The sequence below is a fragment of the Sarcophilus harrisii genome, chromosome 6, assembly GCF_902635505.1.
Source record: "Sarcophilus harrisii chromosome 6, mSarHar1.11, whole genome shotgun sequence".
Taxonomy (NCBI): domain Eukaryota; kingdom Metazoa; phylum Chordata; class Mammalia; order Dasyuromorphia; family Dasyuridae; genus Sarcophilus; species Sarcophilus harrisii.
The window spans coordinates 246,402,144-246,430,078 of NC_045431.1; the positions used below are offsets into that span (position 1 = coordinate 246,402,144).

Sequence of the window (27,935 nt, forward strand, 5' to 3'; positions counted from 1 at the left end):
ATGCTAATTTTTTTAAAATCCATCATGTTCTTCTGGAAGAACTCTGAACTTGATTTTTCTCTACTCATCCTATTTTCAAGATCCATATAATTTGCTTGCAGAGTGAATATTTTCCTTTAATCTTCTTACTATCAGCTTCTCTTCTTCTAGGTTATCTTTCACTCCTGAATATTTGCATTTCCAGGCTATTATTCTCTCTTTTGTTTCTTTGATGAGAAACCATTAAAGATTCAATTTTTTTTCTTTCCACTCATTATATTTGCTAGGAAAATAATTGCAGGAGATAAATTCTGCTCTCACAATTTTAATTTCTCTTTTAAATAATTTTGGAACTGGATTTTGCAGTTCTGTAGGATCCTTTGTCTCATCAAGTATTGGTTCATTTTCCTTCATTCTGCAGCATTTATAGATACCTGAACTGATTTAACAGACCCAGAGGCTATATTTTCTTCTGTTGTTACAGTTTTTTCCTGTTGATTTATGTTTTTATGTTCAAGGTCTTTGAGATTACTTCTTCCTGGAATCTTTGGTACGTTAAACTCCTCCCTCCACCCTTTATTTTTCCTTATCACTCATTTCCTGGCCCTCTCTTCTCTGACTGTGGTTTCCTTCAGGACTGGACCTTAAAGCATCTCAGCCTTCTTTCACACTGAGTGATTCGGGGTTCTCCAAGCTTAGGTAAATTTCCCAACTGATTTTGGGGTAGACAGAACTGATCCTATCAGATATTATGCTCTTCCCTCAAAGTTACTGACATACTACAGAGCTACACACACATATCTAGTCTTGGGGACCTTTTTACTCCTTCTGTTCCTTAATTCTTTGCCCTGACACCAGCAAGATAGGGTTTGCTTTCCCAGGTATTGACAATTCAGAGCTTTGCAGTGCTGATTCTTTGGGTTTGGATCCCTGAGCAAGCTTTTGCTCCTGAAGAACCATGGTCAAGCTGGCTGCTGAGGTCCAGGGAAAACTCTACAATCTGAAACCAGAGTTTTAGAGCACTGGAAAGAGGGGGGGAGGATCAAGGTATAGGAAAGAGTTTTGATGAACATTTGTGTTGTGTCCCTGGCTCTGTTAGTTGAGCCTTGCTGCTGATAATGTGGGCGGGAGGGCAGGGATGTTGAGTGAGCTCAGGGTCAGTGAATTTCAGTTCTTAAATTTTGTTTTGTTCTGTTTTTTTATGTTCTTTTGATTTCCAGAGGTTCTAGACTATAGAAACAGCTAAAATTCTTTATATTTAGTGCATAATTTCTGTTTTGGACAATCATGAGAAAAGAGAAAATATCTATTCATTATCTTATTATTCATTGACCCAGAAGTGGCCACCACTATTTTAATACCAACTTCGGTGATCTCTCCCAAACAGACTACAGACAATATTTGTTTGGCTTCTTGTTTGTTATTATTTTTTAACAGGTAATGAAGGGACAGCTAGTTGGTGCAATGGATAGAGCACCAGCCCTGAAGTCAAAAGGAACTGAATTCAAATTCAATCTTAGACACTTAACACTTCCTGTCTGTGGGTCCCTGGGCAATTTACTTAATCCCAATTGCCTCAGCATAAAAAAAAAAAAAGGTAATGAAATCATAGTCATGAACATTTTAACTATCATTCTTTGAGGATGATGTGAACAGACCAAGGTTCAATTGTTTATTATTCATTGTAAAGGAAAAGACTAAAATAACTCTTTTGCCTTGAGAATTTTTTTTAATTCTTACCTTTTAAAAAGAAACAAATGTTAAGAAATGAATTCTTGGGAAGATACTTTAATTAGTATTTTGAGATAGCTGAATATGAACTTCTTTCTCTAGAATGGAGAAGTTAATACCAGTGGTTAGAAGAGACACTAAATTTGATTGTTGTCACAGCAAACTCATTTTCACTCATTTTTGAACATTTTTATTATTTGTTTCATAGTTACTAAATTGTATAAACCTAATATTGATTTAAATCAAAATTATTGAGGAAAGGTAGCAGTTTATACCAAAATGAAGAATCTTTGAGATCAGAGTAAGTTCCCCTAAAAATGTCTCACCCATAGGAAAACAAGGTAGAAAAAAGGTATTTTCTTCATTGGCCAAGAGGTCAAAGAGCCAAGATGATGGAACCTAGACTACTGGAGGTAGAATCACAGTAAATCATCAGGGAAAAGCAGCAAAACATTCCAAAAGTCGAAAATCTTCCTTCGTGGGAGAGGACCTATTTTTGTGCCTCCATCTCCATTTGTTCTTCCCTTATCCTATCCTATGTCCCAATATCCATAGTCTTAGACAGGCTAGCCTTGGTGTTCAGCAAAAAATATATATATATGATTTATTGACATTTTTTCCTTTTAGTGTTGTGAGCAAATACTGAGATAATCAGAGTTGTTGTGGGAAATGAGGAAGCAAATGTGATTAGACCCTGGCCAAAACCAAAGGCAATTGCTTAAGAATTCCAAGAAATTTACTCTGTTTTGTTGAGAAACAGCCAGTAATAGAAGGAGTCTTTCCTGGGAACGGGACATGTGTTTTCTATGAAGCATAATGGCTCGCAGGCACTGCAGGAGTATCAGCAACTATACTTTGAAGTCTTGTCTGTCTTCAGGGTTCTCTGGTGCTTGGGATGGCGAAGACATGACAATGGTGACCTGTAAGGCAAATGGTAACTTAGAAGTCCCCCATGGAGACAAAGAGATGAAGCAATTGTCAGAGCAGAAAGTCTCTAGAGATGTCACCTTTATGCCGAGGACTGGCTCTGGCTACAAGTACCTACAAGACTGCCATTCTAAAGAATTGGTTGGCCAACTTCCCACATACATTTAATTTTCCAATTCACTCTCAACATTTTTCTCCTCTCTTCCCATCATCTTCCCTTCTTACTCTGTCTCCAAGGTCACTCTGGAATGGAGTGATTCTATAACTGCTTTCTTCATTTATGCTGAATACAAAAAAAAAATGACACAAACCTAGAAAGCCCAAGATAAACAACCAATGAGACGTAAAGATGTGCCCTCTGTCTAGGTGGTCCATATCTGGGTATGTCCTGATAGGTTCCTTTCTAGTCAAGGGACATGTTTCACACCTTTCCTAAGTGGATGCAATATTCCAAATAAAGACTCATCATCAAACTGTCATCAAATTGACCAAAGCCCTTCCAATTTCTATGTCTTCTATTTGGAACTAAGGTAGAGAAAACAAATGTTCCCCAACTATTTTATCCTTATCTAGGATACAATATCTGCTTCATTGTAGGGTAAATGATGGATTTTCAATTGAATAATACTGGTGAGGGAGAAAACAGGGGAAAGTTTCCCTCCATTGTGCCTCTTTAAGACCTGAGAATCTGTGCAGCAAGATTATTGTATATATATGGATACATATATTGGATTTAACATATATTTTAACATGTTTAACATATTTTGGATTATTTGCCATCTACGGGAGGGAATGGGGGGAAAGAGGGGAAAATTTGGAACACAAGATTTTGTAAGGGTTAATGTTGGAAACTATCCATGCATATGTTTTGAAAATAAAAAGCTTTAATTTAAAAAAAAAACCCTGAGGAACCTTTATATCCTCCATGGTGGCCCCAGAAAAGGGTTGGTCTCTGATGATAGATATGATGCTTAGGAGTCTGGAGGCAGAGACACTTATTCTCTCTGAAGACAGGTTGTCCTCCCATTAGGCCTTGAAATGGCCTAGCTCCCAATCCTTCCAGAAGAAGCCCTATTGCCCAGTCCCACCAAAGTAACAGTCACTTCATGGTATCAGCTACTCACCCCACTTGTACTACAGCAGGTGGCTTTGCAGCCAAAGCTTGAAACTGTAAGGGAGATGGCAAGTTCCAAAATAGTTAGGATCAGCAGAGTCCCATTGATTCCCTGGAGAGAGGGACCAAACAGAAAGTGTTGAGGAGTTTACCCAAGACCCAACTTCTAATAAATCAGGAAGAAAAAAATAAAAGAGCAGATTAAATGTGAGAAAAGGAAGAGAACAAAATCCAAGATATATAAGAAGCTCTTTTCAAACCTTAAAATGTAATACGGAGGGTAATTTTTGTTTCATTAGCTATAATAATACCACAAATAAATATATTTGAGACCCATAAAATACTTTGTTAATGATAATTCTGTGTCATATATTGTACAAAGATGACCACCCTTGTTGTGCAAGCTGACCTGCCTATGATCACACACCATGGAGCACTGGGTTCTGTCCCATACACAAGTTAAGCTGGCATCCATTTGGGTATATCATGGATGCTCAAAATAGGTTTGTTTGATAAAGGAAAATGTAAAACCTCTAGGAGACAGAGTTCTGATCAGGGGCCAATTTCTGTGTAAGATTTGGTGAGTCAGTCCCTGAAGTTTCCTAGCCCACAAGAGTGCCTTCAGCCACCAGTCAGAATCCTGAGATTTAAAAATTTATAATTCATTAAGGCATGGGGAGCAAAAGCTTTTATTAGAGGAACTCTTTCTTGTTCCTCATTTGTAGTTCTTGCCTAAATCATACATTGATCTTTATCTCTTACTGCATTCATTCTTTTCTATTCTCCATCCAAGCTAAATTTGGACATTCTCTCTTTCATTCTTGCCCTGCTCTCCCCCTTGCCCCTACTCTCACTGACAAAAGTCTAGAAATAAAATCATGTTTATCTGTTGATTCTTCTGTTCCTTCAAAATTATCCTCAAAAATCATTTTTAAATAGAAAGGGACCTACATGCACAAAAATATTTGTGACAGCAAAGAATTGGAAATTGAAGGGATGCCCATCGATTGGAGAAAGGCTGAACAGGTTATTATATGTGACTGTCATGGAATACTATTGTTTTATAAGAAATAAGAAAGTGGAGTTCAGAAAAGCCTGGAAAGATTTCTATGAACTGATGCCACGTAAAGTGTGAGAAAAACATTGTACACAGTAACAACTTTGTGTGACGATCACCTGAGAAAGACTCTTCTCAGCAATACAGTGATCCAAGATAATTCAATAGACTTGTGATCCAAGATAATTCCAATAGACTTGTGATGGAAAAATGTTTTCCACATCCAGACAAAGAACTATGGAGACTGAATGCAGATCAAAGCATGCTATTTTCACTAGCTTTTGCTATTTGTTCTTTCTTGTGGTTTTTCCCTTTTGTTCTGATTTTTCTGTCATGACATGATTAATATGGAAATATACTAAGCATGATTACACATATATAACCTGTATCAGAATGGGGGATGAGGGAGGGAAAGGAGGTAAGGAGAAATTTTGAAATTCAAAATCTTACAAAAAGCAATGTTGCAAATTACTTTTACATATAATTGGAGGGGAAAAATCAAATGCTTTTAAGTGAAAAAATAATCCAAAATGACTTTCTTGACACCACTTCCTCCTTCGGTCAAAAATAGGTTCCCTCTCCTCAAACATTTCCTGAAACTCCCCTTCATATTTATTTGCCCTCTTCTATCACAGATCTTTTTTCCCTACTTTTATTTCCCCAAAGAACAAACAAGAGAGTGAGTTCTTTGTCAGCAGGAATTGTAGCATTTTTTAAAATTACCTTCTTATTTCCTGCGCAGAGCTTATTATCTCACAAGTATTAAAAAGGACATAGCCACCAAATCAGTTCCAACTGATCAGTAATGAAGAGAACCAGATACATCCAACGAAAGAACACTGGGAAATGAGTGTGGACCCCAACATAGCATTTACACTTTCTGTTATTGTTTGCTTTTTTTTTTGTTTTTCTTCCCAGGTTATTTTTACCTTCTTTCTAAATCCGATTTTTCTTATGCAGCAAGATAACTGTATAAATATGTATACATATATTGTATTTAACATATTTAACATGTATGGGACTACCTGCCATCTAGGAGAAGGGGTGGAGAGAAGGAGGGGAAAAGTTGGAACAGAAGGTTTTGCAAGGGTCAATGTTGAAAAATTACCCATGCATATATTTTATCAATAAAAAGCTACAATAATTTATTTATTTATAAATAATTTATTAAATAAATTAATAATATGATTTATTTACAAATAAATAAATTTGCTAGAAAAAAGAAAAATATAAAAATACAATAAAATATCCAGAGAATGTTCTAAAAAAAAAAGAAAGAAAGAAAGAAAGAAAGAAAGAAAGCTACATATCCAGATCCTTATTTGTTGAATTGAATAAAATGGGAATGAGCTGAACTGAATGAAGATAATAATTTCTTTTTGACCCTTTGAAATGCACAGAATTCATGTTTCTGAGACAAACACAAGAATGACCAGAAATACTAAGGAATTTCCTTTTCTTTCCTCACTCAAGCAAACTGCTTCTCCTCAGAGGTTCAGAGTTCTTAGTGTCTTTGCCCTGGATTGAAAAAAAGATTATCTACTCCAAAGATCCATAGTCAGAAATGGCCCCAGCTAGAAAGTACTCACCACAGATAGCATTATGCCCCCAAAACAGGATTCAGAGACAACTGTTCTAAGACAAAAATAATAGGAGTATTGCATATATGTCAAGTTGAATGAGAGAAAGATGATTCCCAGTACTGCGGCTACTGAACTTACAGCATTCATTGCCAGGCTGGTTTGTACCTGAAAGCAAACAAAAATCCACTTCTCAGTCAACTCATTAACATGGGGTCATGGAGCAGCTTCCGTGTATCCAGTCCTGTTTGAGAGATGGATGTGCATCCAATAGCAAGAGAAAGATATTGAGCAGCTGGATGCTCAAGTCTCTCCAGATACAAGGACCAATTTAAAAACTGCTTCATTCTCAAAGTCTTTGCATTATAGGCAATACAACATTTGCATTGGGACCCTTTGTTGTTGTTCAATCATTTCAGTCATGTTGCAGGCCATGACCCAGTTTGGAATTTTCTTGGTAAAGATACTGGAGTGATCTGACATTTCCTTCTCTAGTTCATTTAACAGATGAGGAAACTGAGGCAGAGTGAAGTGACTTGCCCAGGATCACACAGAGGATTTGAAGCTGGATTTGATAAAGATATCTCCAAGTCAAGCAGTCTATCCATTAATCCCCCGTTATTTTTACATTAATATAATTTTTACTATTGTTTTATATTTTTACATTATTTACATTAATTTTACCTTGATATAATTGAAGAGGTCAGCAGGAACTGAAAAACCAGGAGAATTATTTTTTTTTGTTGTTGGTATGACTACAGGCATTACCAGGTAACAATCTGAATAATGGAGGAATAGCCAATAGTGATTAATACCCGCTGTGACTTCAAGTTACAAGACGGGCCATATGGCATTGGTCAGACAAGCCTATTACAGCCCAGCTAAGGGTTACTGAGGCTATCTCTCAATGAGACTATGCCTTTGGTCAGCTTTGGTCAATGACTGAGAGGAAACATTTCATGAGTAGTTGTGTTTCCATACAGATAAGAAGAAAAAGACCAGGAAAGATGAGATTTTCGTCTTCATTTCTCTGAACTAAACTTATATAGTTTTCTTTTTAAAAATTTCCAGAGGGTGAAAAAAGAGATCAAAAATGTCTTCTTGAGCTACAGACATAGAGAGAATGTCACTCACCAGTGCATTTGTGGTTTTGTTCTCTGCAACAATAGAGAGGACACCAGAGATGATGAACTGTGGACAGAAGATGTAACACATGAATGACAAGTTTTAGTAGCCCTTTTTGTAGTGGCAAGAAACTGGAAATTGAATGGATGCCCATCAGTTGGGAAACGGCTGAACAAATTATGGTATATGAATATTATGGAATATTATTGTTCTCTAAGAAACTACTAGGAGGATGATTACAGAAAGGCCTGGAGAGACTGACAGAAACTGATGCTAAGTGAAAAGAGCAGAACCAGAAGATCATTGTATATAGCAACAAGAAGATTATATGATAATCAATTCTGATGGACATGACTCTTTTCAACAGTGAGATGATTCAGGCCAGTTCCAATGATTCTGTGGTGAAGAGAGTCATCTAGATCCAGAGAAAGGACTGTGGGAACTGAGTGTGAACCACAACATAGCATTTTTCACTCTTTTGTTGCTGTTTGCTTGCATTTTGTTTTCCTATTCATTTTTTTTTCCTTTTTGATCTGATTTTTCTTGTGCAGCATGATAATTATATAAATATCTATACATACATTGGATTTAACATATACCAATCCTTCCCTCTCTTCACCAGTGGAAATTGCAAATGAGAAACACTGGGCATAAAGATCATTTTGTAGACAAATGACTCTCCAAGGAACAAAAGGGAAAAACTCCATATTTCAGAATTAGCTTCATTAATTCTACTCACAAATATTGGTCCCCAGAATAGGTAGCCAGTGTGAAGCAGAAAATTTCTCAGGTAATGAAAATTTGCCAGAGAAGTCAAAATTAAAACCATTCCTAAGGTGAAGTTTATTAGAGCAACCATGATCTGGACAGTCTGAAAAAGAAAAAGATTTTCATGAGTACCTAGAGGATTTATTCACTTCTCTCTAGATACAGAGTTAAGCTTCTTTGTCCTTCCCAAACGTGTTTTTTATTAGACCCTTACTGAGGATGAGCAAGAAGTCACAGGAATTGGAATGTGATAGAGGTTCAATAAAAGCTTATAATTGACTAATTGATTAACTGAAATTTCAAGTCAGAAAAAATAGGATCAATCCCCAACTCTATTCCCTAAAATCCTGAGAACTTTGGACAAGTCCTTTGCTCTGTTTTTTTTTCAGTCATGGGCAACTTTTCATGATTCTATTTGGGATTTTCTTAGCAGAGACACATTTCCCTCTCTAGCTCATTTCACAGATGAGGAAACTGAGCAAATTAGATTAAGTAACTTACCAGCATCACACAGCTAATAAATGTCTGAGACCAATTTTTAATTCATAAAGATAAGTCTTCGTGATTCCGATTCCACTCTAAACACTCTACTATCTAGCTGCCCTCCTTAGTCTATTTCCGCATCTATGAAATAAGACAGTTGGACTAAACAGTTTCTAAGGTCTTATTCAGCTCCAAAAATCCTAGAATTATATAAGAGCCAGATAAGCAGAAAAGTATAATGGATAGCCATCTTGCTGAAGGGTCAGGAAGACCTTGGGATGAGGTCCTCCTAACTCTTACATAGATTGACTCTGTGATCCCAGACATCTTATTTAATTTCTTACCGACTGCTAGCAACACTCTAAGATTATAAATGGTGGGTTCTTGCCTAGCTATATTGGTAGAGGGAATTCTTGTTAGTTCTTCTCAGTCAGAAACATATGAATCTACTGTCCCAAGAATGGAGACTTTGACTCACCCCCAGCACTTTGGGCTCCCCTTTCAAGAATGCCTGCAGGTGTGCTTTCGATCGAAAAAATGGCATAAATCCCTTCCCTGCATCCTGAGGTAAGGAAGTAGGACCTGACTGGGGAAAGGCTGAAACCATTCTCTTTGTAGTTGTCTGGGAGTCCATGAGGCCACTGATGCTGCTGTAAGAAAAGAAAATAATTCACATGAAAAATGGGTTCAGGGTGCCCTCTCCTTCAAAAGAAAAAAAAAAGATGGTGGAAAGGGAGTCGAAAGAAGCTAACACAATCTTAGGCTACAATAACAGAGGGATGGTGTCTAAATAACACCCCAGGCAGATTTTGCCCTGTCAGACCACAATTTTAGGGTCTATAATTTAAGAAGAACATTGATAAGCTGGAGAGTATACAGAAAAGTCCCACCAGGATGGCAAATGGCTTAGACCATACTATATGAGAATTGATTGAAGAAAAAACTGGGAATCATTAGCCTGTAGAAAAAGAATATTTAGGTTGTTGAAAGAATAGATTGAGGCGATGCACATGAAAGGCAAGATCCAAAGGCAAGGAGTTGTGTCCTTCATAGGGGAAGATAACCCTGATTATAAAATACGTACTTTTGACATTTTTCCAGCTATGAAGATGGGTTTAGTATAGATTGAAATATCCTATCCTGGAAGTGACCACAGGCACCTGTCCATTAGGGCTGGGTCCTGATCAAAGATCAGAACAAGGTGAACTGGCTCATATATAGAACTTTGGGACTGATCAGTCTGAATCAAACTAAAAATGCACGGCTGTCACTTTGACTCAGGTTCCGAGTCCTCCAGAGGCCTTGAATTTTATCCTCAAAGTTGAGAGAACTGAGGAAGTGGAGATGTCTGAATGAAAATATGGGTGGGTAAGGATCTTCAGTCCATCCTTCTCATTCTTAACTATCCCAGATGGTTAGATTAGGATATATTCCACCTAGGCAATAGGACTTAGGCAAGAAGGACATTATCATTTACAAAACTCTTTATACCTACTCTTCCAATCCCTTCTCTTTACTTATACCCAGAGAACAATAAGCAAATCAGCCCTGAAAAGGGCTCAGAAACTTGAGGCTTAACGTGGAGGCAACTTTGTCAGCCATGCTAGCATTTGTCCAACTGTCTCAACTTTTAATTTGTTTCCCCATGAAATATACCTAGAATAGTGCTGAGGTTGGCATATAGTGTCCATTTAATATATTTTTGTTGGTTGATCGATTGATTGAAAGGGAATTCATTGAATAAAACATATAAATGAGGTTATCAATCTTACTTAAAGGTGGCTGGGAGAAACAAGCTTTTATAAATCAGCCCTATTCCGACCATGAAAAGGATCCAATTAATAACCTCACTCTTTCTCTGTTCCAGAGAAGGCGGGGCACAGAGACCACAGCTCAAGCCTATTTCCACAACACACTTTCCCCAACAAACTCCTCATTCTATGGGCACTAGGGAGATCTAGAATGGGGAAAATAAATAGGAAGAAATGAAGTTAATCAGCTAAAAGGGCCCATTCCACTCTGATTCCTTGATTCGATGGAGCACTGAAGGCTTAGTATGAATTCAACTATGTCATGAAGAAAGGGGTAGAAGACTACAAATCCTCATTTTCCAACGCTTGCCCTTGTCTAGGGAGAAGGAATGGACAAAACAAGAGAATTAGGGGGAGGGAGGAAGCAATCTATGAACTATCTCTGGAAAAGTCTAGGGGAGAGAAATGCTTTGGAAGAATTATTTCAGGATGCCCCAAGTGGTCAGGAAGTTAAGCTTAAAGTTGTTGTTCCCCTTTGAACTGGGCTTTGAAGAATATATCATAAGATGTGAAAAGGGGGAAAGGTGTGTGGATTTCTGTGAACTCTGACTGCCAATATTCCCCATCTCCCATCCTGCACCCTCTTAGATTTTAGAAAGGACTTCAAGTCCACATTGTAGGAGTGAAGCTGACATGAATACAGATCTGAAATTTGTGCAGTGGAATTTAAGTGTCTATTTAGGAGTCCCTCAAGAACTTTCCACTTCCCCAGCCTTAATCCCATCTGCACAATTATATGTGCAAATGACTGTCACCAAAGAAAGGGACCTTGTCAATATACTGATACAATTTTTTTTCCTCTAGTTTAAGAGACTCTGGTTGCACCTGAGATACAGGCAATGAATTCTAGACTGAAGAATTCAAGGCAGAAGGATCTTCAAAAGGACAACTATCTATTCTTCTTGTTTGGAAAAAACAGGGCAGATTGGAAGACTTTTTTTGGCCGCCCCCAAGCTAGAAGTCTTTGTGAAGGTCTAAGGGTTGTCCAATGAATATCTATTTCCTTCAAAAGATTCCAGCCTAGACAAGGCTAGGAAGACCCAGAAGATCTCTGCTCATAGTCAAAAGATCTTTTATCTTCATCCTCTGGTAACCAAACCTGATCTGTCCTGTCTGACTTGGAGGAGAGCCAACTAAAGAACTCTTTCAATCCTAAACAGGAATATTCCTTCCTCAGGACTCTTTTAGACTCCTTCCAAACCTATCTACTGTGGTTCTAGCTTCTTCTAGAACCAGGGATGGGAATCACAAAGAGTTCTTACCTCTCCTCCTCACTAGTTCATCCAGGGTTTCCTGGCCTTCAATCTTCCTCCTCACGGTCTGATGAGACAAGGGTTCCTCCTCTAGGTTTCCAACCTGTCTTATCTTCCTTCTTCTCCCTGAAACTATGCCCTTCCCCCTGGTCTTCTCTTACTTATGTGCTGGTGATGACTACAGCAAGCAGTTTCCAGAAATCACGAACTATTACTTTCCAATATAGGAAGTGACTAATGATAAGTTTGTGCCACAAATTTATCGCATGTATTATGGGAGAATGTGAAAAGATAGTAAGACATGGATGAATGGATGAAATGCAATTGGAATTAGTGGAGCTCAAGTAAGAAGAAAGAAGAAGGAGGAGAATAAGAAAGAGAAGGAGGAGGAGAAGAAAGAGAAGGGGAAGGAGAAGAAGGAAAAGAAAGAGAAAGGGAAGAAAGAAAAGAAGGAGAAAGAGGAGAAGGAGAAAAAAGAGGATGAAAAGGAGAAGAAGGAGAAAGAGAAGGAGGAGAAGAATGGCTATACATAATCCTGTTCTTTTTCTTATTCATGTTGAGTAGTGTGCAACTTTTTATGACCCCCTTTGGGATTTCCTTGGCAAAAAATACTAGAATGGTTTGTCATTCCTTTCTCCAGTTCATTTTATGATGAAGAAACTGAGAAAAGTTATATGACTTGCCCAGGCTAATACATCCAATAACTGTCTGAGGCAATTTGCCTTTTTGTCTTCCTGGCTCCAGGCCCAGAAATCTAGCACCACCTAGCTGACATGTTCATCAATCTTCATTCTCAGAATAACAGGGTTACTGAGTTCAGCTTTGTCCCTGGAAATCATTGCTTAATGTATAGGCTGTGCAAGGTCACCAGCCTCTCTTTCTCCTCCAGAGCCACCGGGGTCCAGTGTCCAGACATAGATCAGGACCAGAGCCATCCCCGGATCCAGTGAGAGGCCTGGGCTTTCTAAACTAAGGTTTTAACAGGTCTCAATTTGACGAGACTATATCCTTCAGTGATTATGGCTGGGGAGCAGCTGAGGCAGAGAATGGCTTTATTTACCTAATCAAGAATTAATTATCTAACTAACCTCCTTCACCTGAATTCAATTCACTCATATTTCATGTCATCGCCTCCCAGATGCCATGGTCATCTTTGAGAACGAAGGACAAGTGACAATTTCTGTGAGTAGGAGCTTCCCCACTCAGGACCTGGCAATGTAGTTTACCTAATTTCCTTCCTTTCTACCTAATTTCCTTCCTTCCTTCCTTCCTTTCTTCCTTCCTTCTTTTCCTCCTTTCTTCCTTCCTTCTTTTCTTCCTTTCTTCCTTCCTTCTTTCCTTTCTTCCTTCCTATCTCCCTTCCTTCCCTCCTGCCTTCTTTCTTTCCTTCCTTCCCTCCTTCCTTCCTTCCCCACTCCCATCTTCCTCCCTTCCTTTCTTCCTTAATGTCATGGTGTTCGCAATCTAGATTTCTTTTCTATAACTTAAATACCAAATCATTCTAGCTTTCATTGATTGACCCACAAAAGGTCAAACCCACCCGGTCTTTGTTTTGTCCCTGATTGCCTCAGAGTGAATATAAATAGCAAATGTCATTTTGGCCAGAAATGCTGAGGGTCTTCCCCTCTCAGAAGGATTCCTAATGTTTATAGTTTTTCATTTATCGATTTATCTATTCATTTGTTTGTTTGTTTTTTGACTAGGTAAAAAAGACCATTCTTTGCTTCCGTTCTTTCTCACCTAGCCTTAACCACTGATTGGAGGTTACCTCAATCAAATTGAGACTTTAGCTTAAAAAGGCCCAGGTCTCCCATTTCATCCAGGGCCCTCTCCAGTCATCCTGATCTATATCTAGCCACTGGTCCCAGTTGGCTCTGGAGGGGAATGTGCCAGTGACCTTGCACAGTCCATCCCTTACTTAAATTCAACTCAATTGCATGTCACAGCATTCCCTCCTTGATGTCATGGTCATCTTCCAGAACGAAGGACAAACTACAACAACAGCCTGTATTCTTTGAACAGCTTATGCTCCAAACACCTGTAGAGCATCTGGTTTGTAAGTAAGATTCATCTCTCTCTCTCTCTCATAGCTGAGGATCCACACATTTAAATCCAGTAGGTCATCTACAAAATTCATAGTTACCTTTTGTTCTGATTTTTCTTTCACAAAATGTCTAATATGGAAATATGTTTAAAATGATTGTACATGTATAACCTATATCAGATTGCTTGGTGCTTTGAGGAAGAAGGAAGCAAGGGAGGGAAAAAGGGAGAAAAAAACTGTGGAACTCAAAATCTTATAAAAATGAATGTTAAAAACTGACTACATATAATTGGAAAAATAATACTATTGAATTTCTTTAAAAAAGATTTATGGTTACACACCTGAAACATGTTCTTAGTGCTGTGGATTTACAACAGACTAAATAACAAAATGTTATTTTTAAAAAGTTATGTCATATCATAACTGCCATATGAAATTTTAACATTAACAGTTAATAATGCCATGTTAAGTGTGTTAAATTTGAATTACATTTTAATGTAAAGCTTTCTCTCCCTGAATATTTCCAGAAAAAATAGATGTGAGAAATTTTCAGGACCTCTGCAGATGCTAGAATTTAAGTCAAATGTGTTAAGTGTTTCATTTGTCTAGTTATCCAGGTCAATCCTGAAAAATAGTATACAATACAAGGGTGAAGTGTTTCCTTCCATTTATATGCCATAATTTGTTCATCCTTTTGATGATCACCTACCTGATTTCTAGTTCTTTGTAAACACAAAAGAGGTGCTGAAATTATTTTTGTACATATGGAGTTTTCATTTCTTTCCTTGATCTTTTTGAAATATAAAACCAGCAAGAGTCCTATCCTAATTAAAACATAAAATTTTGCGTTTATCTTTCCTGCTGTTTTAGCAGATACATTTTAATTCTAGCTCTCCAATCATTTGTTGGATCCCAACATCTTATACAGAACGTTTTCTATACCCCCAAGTTTATTTGCGTCACATGCATATTTGAAAAGCAATCTCTCCAAATCACTGATATCCATTTTAAAGCAATTCAGAATCATATAGTGGTCCAATATCCTGATTAGACCATCAATTTGTCACATAGTTCTTTAAGATATCTGTGCTAATTTTCACCCTTGATTATTTTGCTTATTTAAACTTGAAAAAAAGTTTCAGGACCTTGGTAATAAAAAATCCCTATTTATTCTATTAGTATATTAGAAGATAACTTCCATAAAGCTTTAAATAAACCAAGGTTTATAGGGAGAATTTGCTCTGTGATGGAGCTAAGGATATTGGGCTTCAATTGTAGATTCTCTCATAAGCTAAAAAGTCAGGAAACCGCAATGAGTGTAAGAGCCTTTGGCCGGATGACAAAAGACCATTTGGAAAGTTGGCTATACCATAGCACTTTCTCAGAAACTGTATGTCTTTAGCAAAGCTACCAGTCCTCTCTTGGCCTCTATATATAATATTTTCCCCATTTTCACAAGAGTAGGGAAATGAGGTACTTTCTCTCTGTACAACAGGGAGATAACTGCCATGGTAAAAAAAAAAGAACACCAGACTGGAAGACAAGACTCTAAATATGATAATCACTGACATGAACCAAAGAAATTCAGGGAACTTGTTTGGACTAAGAGAAGGCTAAACTAGATGATCTCTAAGCAAGTGTAAAAAGTAAGACTTGTATCTGATTCCCTACTAGAGTTCCTTCTCCTACACCACATTGAATCGGGAAGTCCTAAAAAGGAGACTTTGGTGGGAGGGGAAGGGGATGCTGTAAAGGAGTTTATGATTTGGTGGGCAAATGGGAAAACTTTGAGATCAGCAGTAAATAATGACTCACTGACAGGGAAGCAAGTAGAGGCTAGGAAAGCCACCAGAGCAAAGATCAAAGAGTAAGATGGAGCCCTGTGCATTGGAAGTGAAGTCGGGTACATCCTAGGAGGAGGCAGCAGGCTGTTCCAGAAGCTGAGGATGCTCCTTCATGGAGGACAGCTTGTGTTCCAGTTCTGTACCATCAAACCCAACTCCAATAGGGATCCAGGCTGGATTTGGGGTCAGCCACATTAAAACAAATTCACTGACATTTTTATTGATATTACTGTGAGCAAATCCTTGACATTATTAGGGGAGTGTTAGGAGAGAAAGAAAAGAGGAAGTAAGGAGTCCACAACAAAGAAACCCAGGAAATCAACATTATTTTTTTTCTTTTTTTAAAATTGAGAAACAGTCAGCAAGGCAAAGAGCCTTCCCTAAGAACAGGGAAGCATGTGCTCTATATGAAACTGTCAGGATGGCTTCCTGGCGATGCACTTGGGTCAGCAGCTGGGCTCTGAACTGTCCCTCCTTTGCAGGCTTCAGCAATTGGATTTACTGGCACGGAAGGTGGGGAAGGCATGAACACGGTGACCTATAATATCAACAGAAACCCTGAAGTGAGTCCCTCAAAAGTGCAGGAATAAAACTGAAGGGACTATAAGGGCAGAAAACCTTCTAGTGACATGACTTTTATGCTAAGGTCCAAGTCAGGCTAAATGAGAGAGGAAAGTTGGCATTCTGAGGGTGATAGCCAATGTCTCATATCCTCTCACTCTTTCTTTGAACTTGCCACTCATCCATCTCCCTGCCTTCTTCTCTTCCCTCCACTTTTCTAGCTTATGACCACCTTCCCCTCAGGTTTTCTCACTCTTTCTCCAAGTTCACCCTTGGCTAGGTTGCTCTCTGAACTTGCCTAAAATATAGAAGGAGAGATAAAAGGCTGATCCATAATTTTCCCTTTTCCAAAGATCTGGTGGCTGACCAAGGTATGCCAAGATAATCAAATGATCCCAATTAATGAGGCTCAAGGATATGTCTTCACTCTCCACTTTTACGCCTAAAAGGAGCCACTTAGTGATTCTCCAAACAGTAGATTCATTATACGTCCCACCAAAGTGACCAGGTCACCCCATGACTTCAGCTACTCACCCCACTCTGATTACAGCAGCTTGTCTTGCAGCCAAAGCCTGAGACCACAAGGGAGAGGATAAATTCCAAAATATTTAGGATCAGAAGAATAAGATTGATTCCCTGGAAAGAGGAACCAAAGAGAAAATGGTGAGAGGTGGCCATGAGATCCACTTCTAACAACTCAGGAAAAAATTAGGTAAAAGGGAGTGTTGGATAGGACAAGACAGGACATGAGAGATTGTCCCAAAACAAAATTTAAGACATATTTAAAGATCTTGGTATGATATGAATATTACTTATTTTATTATTAGAAATAATAACAAATCATATTTCAATGGCATTGTAAGATTCACATAGCACTTCCCTCACAATAACCCTGTGTGACATATCATAAAAGGATGACTATTCCCATTCTGCACATCAGCAAAAAGGATCAGAAATGCCCACTGGGCATTGTGCCTATGATCACATAAGTATTCTTCCCTTGTGTTCCATGCCATATACAAACTAGACTGGCATCCATCTGGGTATGTCACGGATGCTCAGCAAAAGTTTATTTGATAAAGGAAGCCTCCAACTCCCTAGAAGTAAACAAAGTTCTAACCAGGATTCAATTTCTGTGTCTATTTTCCTTACAGATTTGGTGATTCTGGGCAGCTCAAGTCATCAGTAACTCCCTGGTGCATTGAGCCCATGATGGTACCTGTAGCTACCATCCAGAGACCTGCTCTTAATTGAAATGTTTATCATCCACTAATAGAAGGGGAGGTGAACAAGGGCATCGTTAGAAGATCTCTTGCTCCCCACACTTGTCCCTAATCTCTAATTCCATCTCTATGTGATCTTTATCTCTTGCTGTCATGATTTCTCTTTCCTGATCTCCATCCAGGCTAACTTTATCCAGGCTAGCTCTCCCCATATCTTTCTCTCTTCTCTCTCTTTTCAATGACCTTCCCTGTACCAACCACCAGCCAGGAAAAGGCTAATATGCCCCATGTTTATCTGCTGAAATCCTACTTCTTCAAGAGCAATCTCAGTTAGCATTTACTCCTTAAAAGCTGTCTTGACTCATCTCCTTTTTAAACTGAAAATAAGCTGATTCTTCTTTAATACTTCCTGAAGCTTTCTTTCATAAGACTTTATCATCTCACACATGGTAATAACTGCTTCTTCTTATTATTATTATGGTTATTATTTCACCAAATTGATGAAAATGAACTGAATTGAATGGAAATGTTCATTGCTTTTTGCCCTTTGAAGTTCTCAGAATTTACATTTCTGACTCAGATCACAGCAATAAGATCATAAATATTAATCTGATATATATAATATAAATAATATTATATATATATCATATGTAATAATATAATTAAATATCTCTTTTTTTGTTTCCCAACCCAAAGAAACCACCTGTTCTCAAAGTTTCGGACCTCTACAAAATTTATAATGCTTTTGCCCCGGTCTGTAAAGACTGTCAGTTGCAAAGATCCATGATCGTATTGGTCCCAGTTTGGAAATACTCACCACTAATAGAAAATGACCAAAAACACAGACTTTATTGTCATTACTTCGGTAACAGAAATAGTGAGCGTGATCAAACCATATAAAGCTGACTGAGAGAAGAATGATTCCCACTCCGGCCACCACTGAGCTAAGAATGTTCATCGCCAGGCTGCTTTGGATCTGAAAACACAGAACAGTCAACCTCTTAACATTCACCCAGGGAGCATATCCAGTCTTATTCAAGACACACACGTGCATCCAACAGCAACAAGAGATAGATGCATCTATTGAGCACTTACTATGTGTGAGACTATGTCAGATACTGGAGATACAAGGAATAAAAGGAAAATTGCCCATTTTTCAAAATTCATACATTCTACTAGAAATGCAACATGTATGTGGAAACCCTTTCTTTACATTAAGATAACTTAAGAGATCAAGGGAACTGAAAAGTCAAGAAAACTATTTTTATTTCTGTGGTATGGCTTCAGGTTTTACCAGGTAGCAATCTGAATAATGGGAAAGCAGCCAAAAGTGATTCACACACAAACTTGTGATTCTAAGTTTAACCATGTGGTGTTGGCCAAGCAAGCATATTACAGGCCAGCTAACGGCTGCTGAGATTGTGTCTCAATAATTCTTCTATTTTTCCCTCTCCTTTCAGAGGGTACAAAAAAGATCAGAAGCTTCTTCCTCTTGAGCTGCAGAGAAAGAGGGAGTGTCACTCACCAGGGTATTTGTGGTTTTCTTTTCTGCAGCGATGGAGAGAGAACCAGAGATGATGAACTGTGAACAGGATGGAGAACAAATCAGTGCCCTCAAATCTTCATTTCTATCCCTACTGTGTTCACCCTTGCATAGTCAGTCACTAAGATCTGCCTCTCCCATTCCTAAGAAATTGATGTTTCTGATGGCTCCATCAACTACTTCAGGGGCTTCCTAAACATTTAGAGAAAGAACAAATAGACAGACTTCTTTTATAGTGAGAATTAGCACAAATCGCTCTCAGATCAAGTAACCCTGCTAAAAAGGTATTTAAAAAAAAGGTTTTTTCAATGACATGGACTTGGTGAAAGTTTGGAAGAAAGAGAGAAAGGATGGAGGGAGGAAGAGAGAGAAGAAGGAAAGAGAGAGAGATGTGTACATGTGCGTGTGTGTATATATAGATATGTGTATAAATAAAAATGTATGTGTGCCTCTAGATGTACATGTGCTTATACTTATGTTTATCTTTATGTGTATAAGAAGATTCATAAAACATTCTGAAGATCTGAGAGAAAATTGTTCTGTTATAAACACACATATAAAATAGATAGATGATAGATTATACATAGATGATAGATAAATAAATGATAAACAAGATACATAGATAGATGATAGATACATAGATTAAACATTGATAGATGATAGATAAATAAATGATAGATATATAGATTATACATAGATGATAGATAAATAAACGATAGACAAGATACATAGATGATAGATACATAGATTTTACATTGATAAATGATAGATGATAAATAAGTGATTGATAGATAGATGATAGATATATAGATTATACATTAATAGATGATAGATAGATGATAGATAATGGATAATTGCTAGATGATAAATACATTAATTATACATTGATAGATGATAAATAAATGATAGATAATAGATAATTGATAGATAATAGACATAGATAGACAGATACATACACATATATACATACTAAAGGGGCTTCTTTGAAAACAGAACCACTGCTAATCTCATGGTACTGTGGTGAATTGTGAGTTCTGCGATTCCATTGCATTTAGCTGTATTTGGTTTTGAAGCCTATGGCTGACAAGCTGCTTTGGGAAATATGGGAAGATCACAGAAGGGTTGTTGCAATCACACCTCACATAAAGGTAGAGCTTTTGAGTTGTACATAATGAGATCAAAATGAGTCACTAAACACAAAAGGCTTGATTTGAGGCAACAGAAGCTAAAGAAGAGAGGAGATGAGAAGAACAAGTTGGACCAAGCTCAGCATAGAGGATCAGAAGGCAGAAGAAAGAGTGTAGTTAGCAGCTGCTTAAGGAGATGGGTTAATAGTAAAGACTGCTGCTTTAAGGAAGGATGGAGGAGAATCACAAGAGCAGCTGTTTCAGATGGAATCATTGGAGAGAGCTGACTAAAGGGGAAATGTACAGCTGCTGGGAGCTGGTTTTGCTGAGAGATGATTGGAGAAAGTCGAATCCTCACATTTGAAGGATTTTCTGAGCTTATTGCCATCTGGTTCCCTCCTGAGAGAAGGGAAACCTTTCAGGGCAGCGAGGTGGGGCAGTGGACAGAGTGTCAGGTCTGGGGTCAAGAAGGCCTAGTTCAAATACTGTCTCGGACACTTATTAGCCATATGACTCTGGAGGCCTCAGTTTCCTTACTGGTCAAATGAGCTTTAAATATAGTCACAAAGAGTCAGACATGATGAACAGCCACCACCACCTCTCGGAGGAGAAACCTTCTGTGTTTGTTTCCCTAGAGCATTCTATGTGTGTGAAGGTACCTAGGTGGCACAGTAGGGAGAGAGCCAGCCCAAAGGTCAGAAAATACAAATCAAATCTGGCCTAGGACATTTCCTACTTGGGTGATGCTAGGCAAGTCCTTCAACTTCTGTTTATCTCAGGTTCCCCATCTGTAAAATGGGGATATTAGTAAATAATAATAATAATAGCAAATAAAAAATTAATAGCACCTGCCTCCTGGGGTTGTGGCAAGGATCAAATAAGATAATCAATGCCTCTTCTATAATCCCTAATGCATCATAAGCATTGTATAAATATCACTTGTTCTTATTGTCTCAAAAGAAAGATGAGATTTGCATCTGCAATCTCATGATGTAGCATGAAATATGCATAGAAAAATTGCACATGTTTAACATTTATTGGATTGCTTGCCATCTAATGGAGAGTGTGGGAGAAGGGAGAGGGGAAAGTTTTGAAATACAGGATTTTGCAAAGTGAATGTTGAAAACTATCTCCATATATTTTAAAAATAAAAAGCTAAAAAAAAGAGCAAAAAATAAACTATGCTGATATATTTTACTTTTTTAAAGAAAAAAAGGATAATAATTATGAAGGATAGCTGTATGATAAAAGAGTTTGATATTGTTTCCACGGGGGTAGTTAGATGGTGATAGAACACCGACCCTGGAGAACTTGAACCCCAATTTCCTCGCAAAAATACCAAAGCTATTGTTCCCTCAGCCCAAAAGTCAGAGAAATTTGGGTTTGCATAGCAGCTGTGAGGACGAGGAGCAGAACTGATAGCAGAGTTCTTTTGCCCGGCAGGTGATGCACGGTACAGACTGCAATTGAAAGAATGAGAGCTGCAGAGATGATAGTCCAGAGTTAAGATGTCCTTTGTATATGGGTTTTCCTACTCAATCTACTTCCTGCTGTTTTCTATAGGATGTGCTCACTCTCCGCGATGGACAATGGGATGTACTGTTACATTTTCATTATTTTTACTTTTACCCTCAATTATTATTGTTTTTCTTATCGATAAATGTTTCACATTTAAGAGTCAAGGATGACTGATTTTGCATAAATGGGGAGCCCCTCAAATAAATCTCAGGGATTCCAATGGCAAATCACAAGGATGAATCCACCCCTGAGGTTGGCTCATGACCAGGACTCTGAATGATTTTGTATATGACTACATGACTCCTCCCTAGGAAAATCTGACCTTATAGCCTAGTGATCACTATGAAGCAGCCCAAAGAGCTATGGGGAGTCCGTGCCTTTCTCAGGCTACAAGTAATCAAATAAAAGTTTTATGCTTATTATGTCATTTTAAAGGGAAATGATCTGCTGATAAGCTGTTCTAGAGAATGCCTGAAATATTGACAATTCACTCTAACATTATAGTCACTGCACAGAGATATAAGATATAAATATTGATGCATATGCATATGTAGGTATTTATGTATATCAACCCTTCCCCTAATCTACCACTGGAAGAAACAAAAAGTAAACCTTAGGAACAAGGGACATGTTGCTGGGACTCAAGTTCCCACCTGTCTTCTAGACTTAACGGGAATAACTCTACATTTCAGAATTAGTTTCATTAATTCTACTCACAAATGCTGTTCCCCAGAATATGTAGCCACTGTGAAACAAAAAAGATTCATGCATATAAGGATCCACAGGAATCAAAATGAGAACCATTCCTAAGCTGAAGTTCACCAGGGCAATGATGATCTGGATGGTCTAGAAGGAAAAGAGATTCTCGTGAGCATGCAGAGGAATGATTCACCTCTCACTAGAAATGAAGGTTATGTTCTTCTGCCTTCCTCAAATGTTTTCCTTTCCAGAATTTCACTGGATATATCCCATAGTGCCTGGCGTGTATAGCTGTGCTATTGTTATGAGTTTAAATAGTACATTTTTGGGGTTGTGTTTTTGATCTATTTGGGGGGAATATTAGTAGTGTTTGGTTATACTGCCGCTACTGAGGAGTAGGCTTAATAAAAATCTATAATTGGGCTGTCAAGTCAGAAAATAAAGAGCAATTCCCAGATCTCTTACATAAAATCCCTAGAAATTGACAAATGTCCCTTCCTTTCTTTCTAAGTCTCAGTTTCCTCATCTGTAAAATGAGATTGAACCAGAAGCTCCCCAAGGTCTTGTCCAGCTCTAAAATTCTCTAATCAGATCAATGGAAGAGAGGCAGTAACACACAATGAATAGAGATCTCTCTGGAGGGAAGAACTGGGCTGTGATCTTTTTCTCTCTTACATATAAGTATTGGCTATGTGATCCCAGACACAATACCCCTGATCACTTTGTACATTTACAAATGGAGAATTTGTAGGGAGACATTTCCTCCCAGAGAATTCCCTCATGGCTCCAGATGACAAAAATTAATTTTTACATTAAAATTATTAAATGTATTTTAATTAAACATACAAGATAATGTTTAGTAAATACTTAGCAAATTCTGAAGCTTTGCAAATTTGAATGATTATCTCAATAGGAAAAAACAACCAGGCATTGTGGAATACTATAAAAACAGCTGACACTAAGAGTCACATGATTTGAGTTAGTCTTGCCTTTCACACGAAGGGACAGACTTGGACAATTCACTTGTGCTCATAGCACCCTTCATTCCCTTATGGTCCCATAAATATGTCCCAGAGCTGGGGCCAGTTTGAAGCATTTTACACCAGAGGGACCATAGATTCACTCCAAAACCAAGAGAAAGAGAGGGCTCTAGAGTAGCTTTTGTTGAGGGCTTTTGAAAGTGAATACAATCTGGAAAACAAGTGTAACTGAGAATGTATGTGCTGTACATTCAATGCCCAGTTTTCGGCTCCCTGGAAGGAGGAGCCCCTACTAGAATCATCACTTTTAGACTCACTGCCATCCTGCTAACTCAAGCCCTGATGGATACCACCCCCCCCCCTCAACCTCCTCTCCTTTCAGTTTAGAGGGATAAAGCTGGAATCCCAACTTCTCCCAATGCTTTCCTTTCTAAAGGGCAGATATTGGACTCTTGGATCACTCCACTTAGCATCACTGCCCTCTCACTTCAACTCCACAGAACAAGAAATGGGCATGAAATGGGCAGCCTCTGTTGTCCCAGCTCTCCCTCCTATGTTTTCCTGTCTCCTGTTGTTTCATTTCTTTCTTTAGATTGTGATCTTTGAATGCAGGAATTGTACTTTTTTTCCTTATTAATTGTAGCCCCAGAGATTAGCACAGAGCCTGAGTATTAATTATATTAATTAATAATATTTTATTTAAAATAATAATAATTAATAATAATAAATAATAAATTAATAATATTTATTGGATTGAAGTAAGACTAGTACACAGGCTACTGACATCCCTGAAAGGTAGTTTACTTCTCTGCCCCCAAGTCAGACTGTCAATCAATAAACATTTATTAAGCATTTACTTAATAATTTAATACATTTTATTTAATAATTTACTTGCCAGCTAAGAGGTAAACCAAAAAGAAAATCTAATTAAACAGTTGTAAAAGATTTATTTAATTTCTTTTATGCTATCAGCCATTTCAAATTGTTTCCTTGCTCTTATTGGCCCAAGAAGCCCATACTTTCCAAGATACAAGGATATACTAAAGAATCAGCAGTTGGGAGAGCCAATGGCTAAACTGTCAGAAGTATTTATCCTTCTGAAATTAGCAATGCCTCTAAATCAGAGCTTGATTTGCTGTTTTGTTGATTGTCTAGACTTAATTGATGTAGTCAATTAGGTTAATGTAGATTAAACTTTAAAAGGTGTCCTGCATGCATTTTTTTCAAGAACCTATTATTAAATATTTATACTCCTGATGCTGAACCAAGGAAACATGAGGGTAAATAAACAAAAGGTCGGAGAAATTAGATCAGATGGTTGGTATCAGTACATAAAGAAAAGATCCATTCAATTTAGAACTCCAGTGTTGAGACATTCCCTTTTCTTTTTTCTTCCTCTTCCCAAGAAGCACTTGGGCACTTATTTATCCTATTCCTGCTAGTCATTCTTATATAATGCTATCATCAAGGATAGAATAGGAAAAAAAAAGGCTTCATATGAAAATTCCGACTTTACTCCCTCGGACAACAAGAGGGAGGCAGAAGCTCCAAGTCAGCAACTTAAACCCTCCTTACCCCCTCAGCTAAAAAGAAAAAGATATCTCTCTTCTCCTTCCCTGTCTAAATTAAAAGATTTGAGACGAGGGACCCACGAAGTTGGTACAAATTCCTGGATCCTCCTTTGTTCTAACTGGTACTGTTTAGAGCAGGACAAGCAGGGAGAATGTCCACTTTTAAGAGTAAATAAATATATCCCAAGGGTCATTCTGGCTCAAGGTAAAGTCTACCAAGCTTTGAGAAGGTCATATTTCTGAAGCAACCTGTAGAATGGAAATAGCTTTGAATTTTAAGAAAAGAAATTTGTTCAGATTATGAGCATTTCTCCTTAATACCCTCATACCAGCAAAAGTTATTGATTCTCTCTAGTTTACTCATCTGTAAAATGGGAGTTTCCTGAGATGCAGACTCTTGAGAAAGTATTGGGATTGGAATCATCATCTTAGGGTCTGTTATGTCCTATCTCTATGCTCAGAGCGTGTCTCTAACCCTAGCAGAGTCTCAGTTTCCTCATTTGTAAACCAGCCAGGGAAGACTGGAGTAAATAATTTTTGGTGTCCATTTCATACTTCATGGTATTAAACTCTGTCTTGTTAATATTTAAGTTAATCATCCCATAAGCATTTATTTACTAAGCTCTTACTCCTTGCCAGGCACTGTACCAAGCTCTGCAGACACAAGACAAAAGCAGTTCCTTCTGGCTCCCAAATCCACAAATCTCTTAAGTTCCTCCCAGCTAGAAACATAGGAGTGCTCTCCCAAGAAATGGGGAACTTGGACTCACCCCCAGGACCTTGGGCTCCACTTTCAGGAATTTCTGCAGGTGTGCTTTCGATTTATAGAGCTGCATGGGCATCGCCAATGGAACCTGTGAGAAGTTGATGAAACCTGGCTGAGAAGAGGATGGCCCCATTTCCTTTGGATTTTCCTGGGAGTCCATGACGCTGGTGATGCTGTAAGAAGAGAACAGAAGAAGCACATGAAACATGTGTGACTTTCTGCCCCCCCCAAAAAAAAGAAAGTTGGAACAGGAGCTAAAAAAATAAAATTAATGTTCTCTTGGGTTATAGTAAGAGAGGAGAGCCTGGAATAATGAATTTGATAGGGCCGTATTCTTGAATCTAAGTCAGATCACAACTGGACTGTTGGGTTCAGTTTGTGGTTCTGTGTTTAAGGAATAGCCTGAGAAGCTACAGAGAACAACTAGGATGAGTAAGACTTAGCCACATTACAGTTGATTGAAAAAAAATTTGGGAACGGTTATCCTGGAAAGAAGAAGATTTAGGTTGTTGAAAGGATAAAATGAGGAAATGGATGTGAAAGACTTTGAGAGACATAGGATGAAATCTAAAGACAAGAGGTCATGTCCTTCACAGGGAAAGATAACATTCATGAATCACCATTACAGGGCATATATTACCCACATTTCCCCCCACCCCAATTATGCAAGGATTCATCCTCTCCAACCTCATCCTGGATATTACCAAAGACACAGGGATAAGGGGGTTGGTGGTTGTAGACCTTGAATTGAATTTTAAATTAATTAAGCCACAAAAATATAGAGGTGAGTAAGGTCTCTCACCTCTAACGTCCTCTCCCTCCCATCCATCTGGGATCATAATGGCTCATTGTCTCCATTACAGCAGTGATGTTTAAGAGATAATAGTATAAGAGGGAGCTAAGACTGGGAGAATCATCCCTTCTTCCTTCTCCAGAATTAATTTTATCTGCACACAAAAAAAAACTGCCACCAAAGGAAGAGGGGGATTTCACTAATTCCACAAAACATACCTCATCAGTCCATTGATGCAAAATGTTTATCCCTAGTTTTGCCTGGAGAATCAGGCAATGAGCTCTGGGCTTAGAAATTCAAGGCAGAAGGAGTCCCAGTTATGCAAGGACTCATCCTCTCCAGCCTCATCCTGGATATTATCAAAGACACAAGGATAAGGGGGCTGGTGGTTGTAGACCTTGAATTGAATTTTAAATTAATTAAGCCACAAAAATATAGAGGCCACTGAACCATGCCTCTTGTGCCTTATACCCAGGGCAGATCCAGAGTCTTCTGGCTGCTCCTGAGCCAAAGTGTTTGGGAGGCACCAGGGACTGTTCGGGGGAAACACCAGTGACAGCCCATTCCCTTCAGAGGATTTCAACCTGGGCAAAATTAAAAGGAGCTTTCTGGAAGAACTATAAAGGTCCAGAAGTTCTTTGGGAACCTTTATCTTCATGCTAATACAACCAAACATGCTCTGTCCCAGGATCCCCAGGAGATGGCTGACTGAAGAGCTGTCAGACCCAAAAACTTGAATATTCCTTCCCACTCAAGGCCCCCTTGTGTTCCTCCCCCACTCCCATCTTCCCTCAGTTTTTACTTCATCTGGAAGCAAAAATGGGAACCATCTAGTGTTCTTACCTGGCCAATCCACTAGTTTTTCCAGGTCTACAAGTCTTCCGCCTTACACACTGCCTAGTCAGTGAATGGAGTTCCCCAAACAGGAGATCTTCCTCTGCAGTTGCTCTCTATGCTATCTGCCTGCTTCCCCCTAACACATTGTCCTTCCTCCTTTAGTTTTCTCTGTGCCTCAAAGGATATGCTGATGATGACTAAAGCAAGCAGAGTTTCTGAATATGGTGAATTGTTTCATTTCCAACAGAAGGAAGTAACTAACAATTCCTTTTGTCTCTTTACAAAAGATATATTTTCTTGCTTATTTTTGTAACTTTGATAATGAATTCAAGTTATAAACCATAACAATTTTTTTTCTTTTTTTATTAAAGCTTTTTTGTTTTCAAAACATATGCATGGATAATTTTCAACATTCACTTTTGCAAAATCTTGTGTTCCAAATTTCCCCCCCTTTCCCCTACCCCTTCCCCTAGAGGGCAAGTAATCCAATATATGTGAAACATGTGCAATTCTTCTATACATATTTCCACAATTATCTTGCTGCACAAGAAAAATCAGATCAAAAAGGGGAAAAGTGAGAAAGAAACAATGCAAGCAAACA

The 27,935-nt window shown here is 38.2% G+C and overlaps 2 protein-coding genes across 2 annotated transcripts; both read right to left on the reverse strand.

Annotated features, from left to right (window-relative positions):
• Positions 1 to 1,697: 1,697 nt before the first annotated feature.
• LOC105751018 (membrane-spanning 4-domains subfamily A member 4A) lies at positions 1,698 to 12,221 on the reverse strand. Its single transcript, XM_031941361.1, has 7 exons — positions 11,838 to 12,221; positions 9,243 to 9,414; positions 8,253 to 8,384; positions 7,523 to 7,579; positions 6,398 to 6,556; positions 3,762 to 3,863; positions 1,698 to 2,630 (listed from the first exon to the last, which is right to left on the reverse strand). The coding sequence occupies exons 2-7, from the start codon at positions 9,396 to 9,398 to the stop codon at positions 2,559 to 2,561; spliced, it is 678 nt and encodes a 225-aa protein (XP_031797221.1). The 5' UTR covers positions 9,399 to 9,414; positions 11,838 to 12,221; the 3' UTR covers positions 1,698 to 2,558.
• Positions 12,222 to 15,920: 3,699 nt separating this feature from the next.
• On the reverse strand, positions 15,921 to 27,511 carry LOC100931615 (membrane-spanning 4-domains subfamily A member 4A). The gene is made up of 7 exons (XM_012553030.3): positions 27,341 to 27,511; positions 25,709 to 25,877; positions 22,406 to 22,534; positions 19,026 to 19,082; positions 18,318 to 18,476; positions 16,812 to 16,913; positions 15,921 to 16,254 (listed from the first exon to the last, which is right to left on the reverse strand). The coding sequence occupies exons 2-7, from the start codon at positions 25,862 to 25,864 to the stop codon at positions 16,120 to 16,122; spliced, it is 738 nt and encodes a 245-aa protein (XP_012408484.1). The 5' UTR covers positions 25,865 to 25,877; positions 27,341 to 27,511; the 3' UTR covers positions 15,921 to 16,119.
• Positions 27,512 to 27,935: the final 424 nt, after the last annotated feature.

Excerpts from the sequence above, each read along its gene's own strand:
- LOC105751018 (XM_031941361.1), bottom strand. The coding sequence starts at position 9,398 with ATGGACTCCCAGACAACTACAAAGAGAATGGTTTCAGCCTTTCCCCAG. Across the intron at positions 6,557-7,522 it reads ACAAAACCACAAATGCACTG|GTACAAACCAGCCTGGCAAT; the intron begins GTGAGTGACATT and ends GTTTGCTTTCAG. Across the intron at positions 2,631-3,761 it reads CCTGCTGTAGTACAAGTGGG|GTCACCATTGTCATGTCTTC; the intron begins GTGAGTAGCTGA and ends TTTGCCTTACAG.
- LOC100931615 (XM_012553030.3), bottom strand. The coding sequence starts at position 25,864 with ATGGACTCCCAGGAAAATCCAAAGGAAATGGGGCCATCCTCTTCTCAG. Across the intron at positions 19,083-22,405 it reads TATTCTGGGGAACAGCATTT|TTCATCATCTCTGGTTCTCT; the intron begins GTGAGTAGAATT and ends TCCTGTTCACAG. Across the intron at positions 18,477-19,025 it reads AGAAAACCACAAATACCCTG|ATCCAAAGCAGCCTGGCGAT; the intron begins GTGAGTGACACT and ends CTGTGTTTTCAG.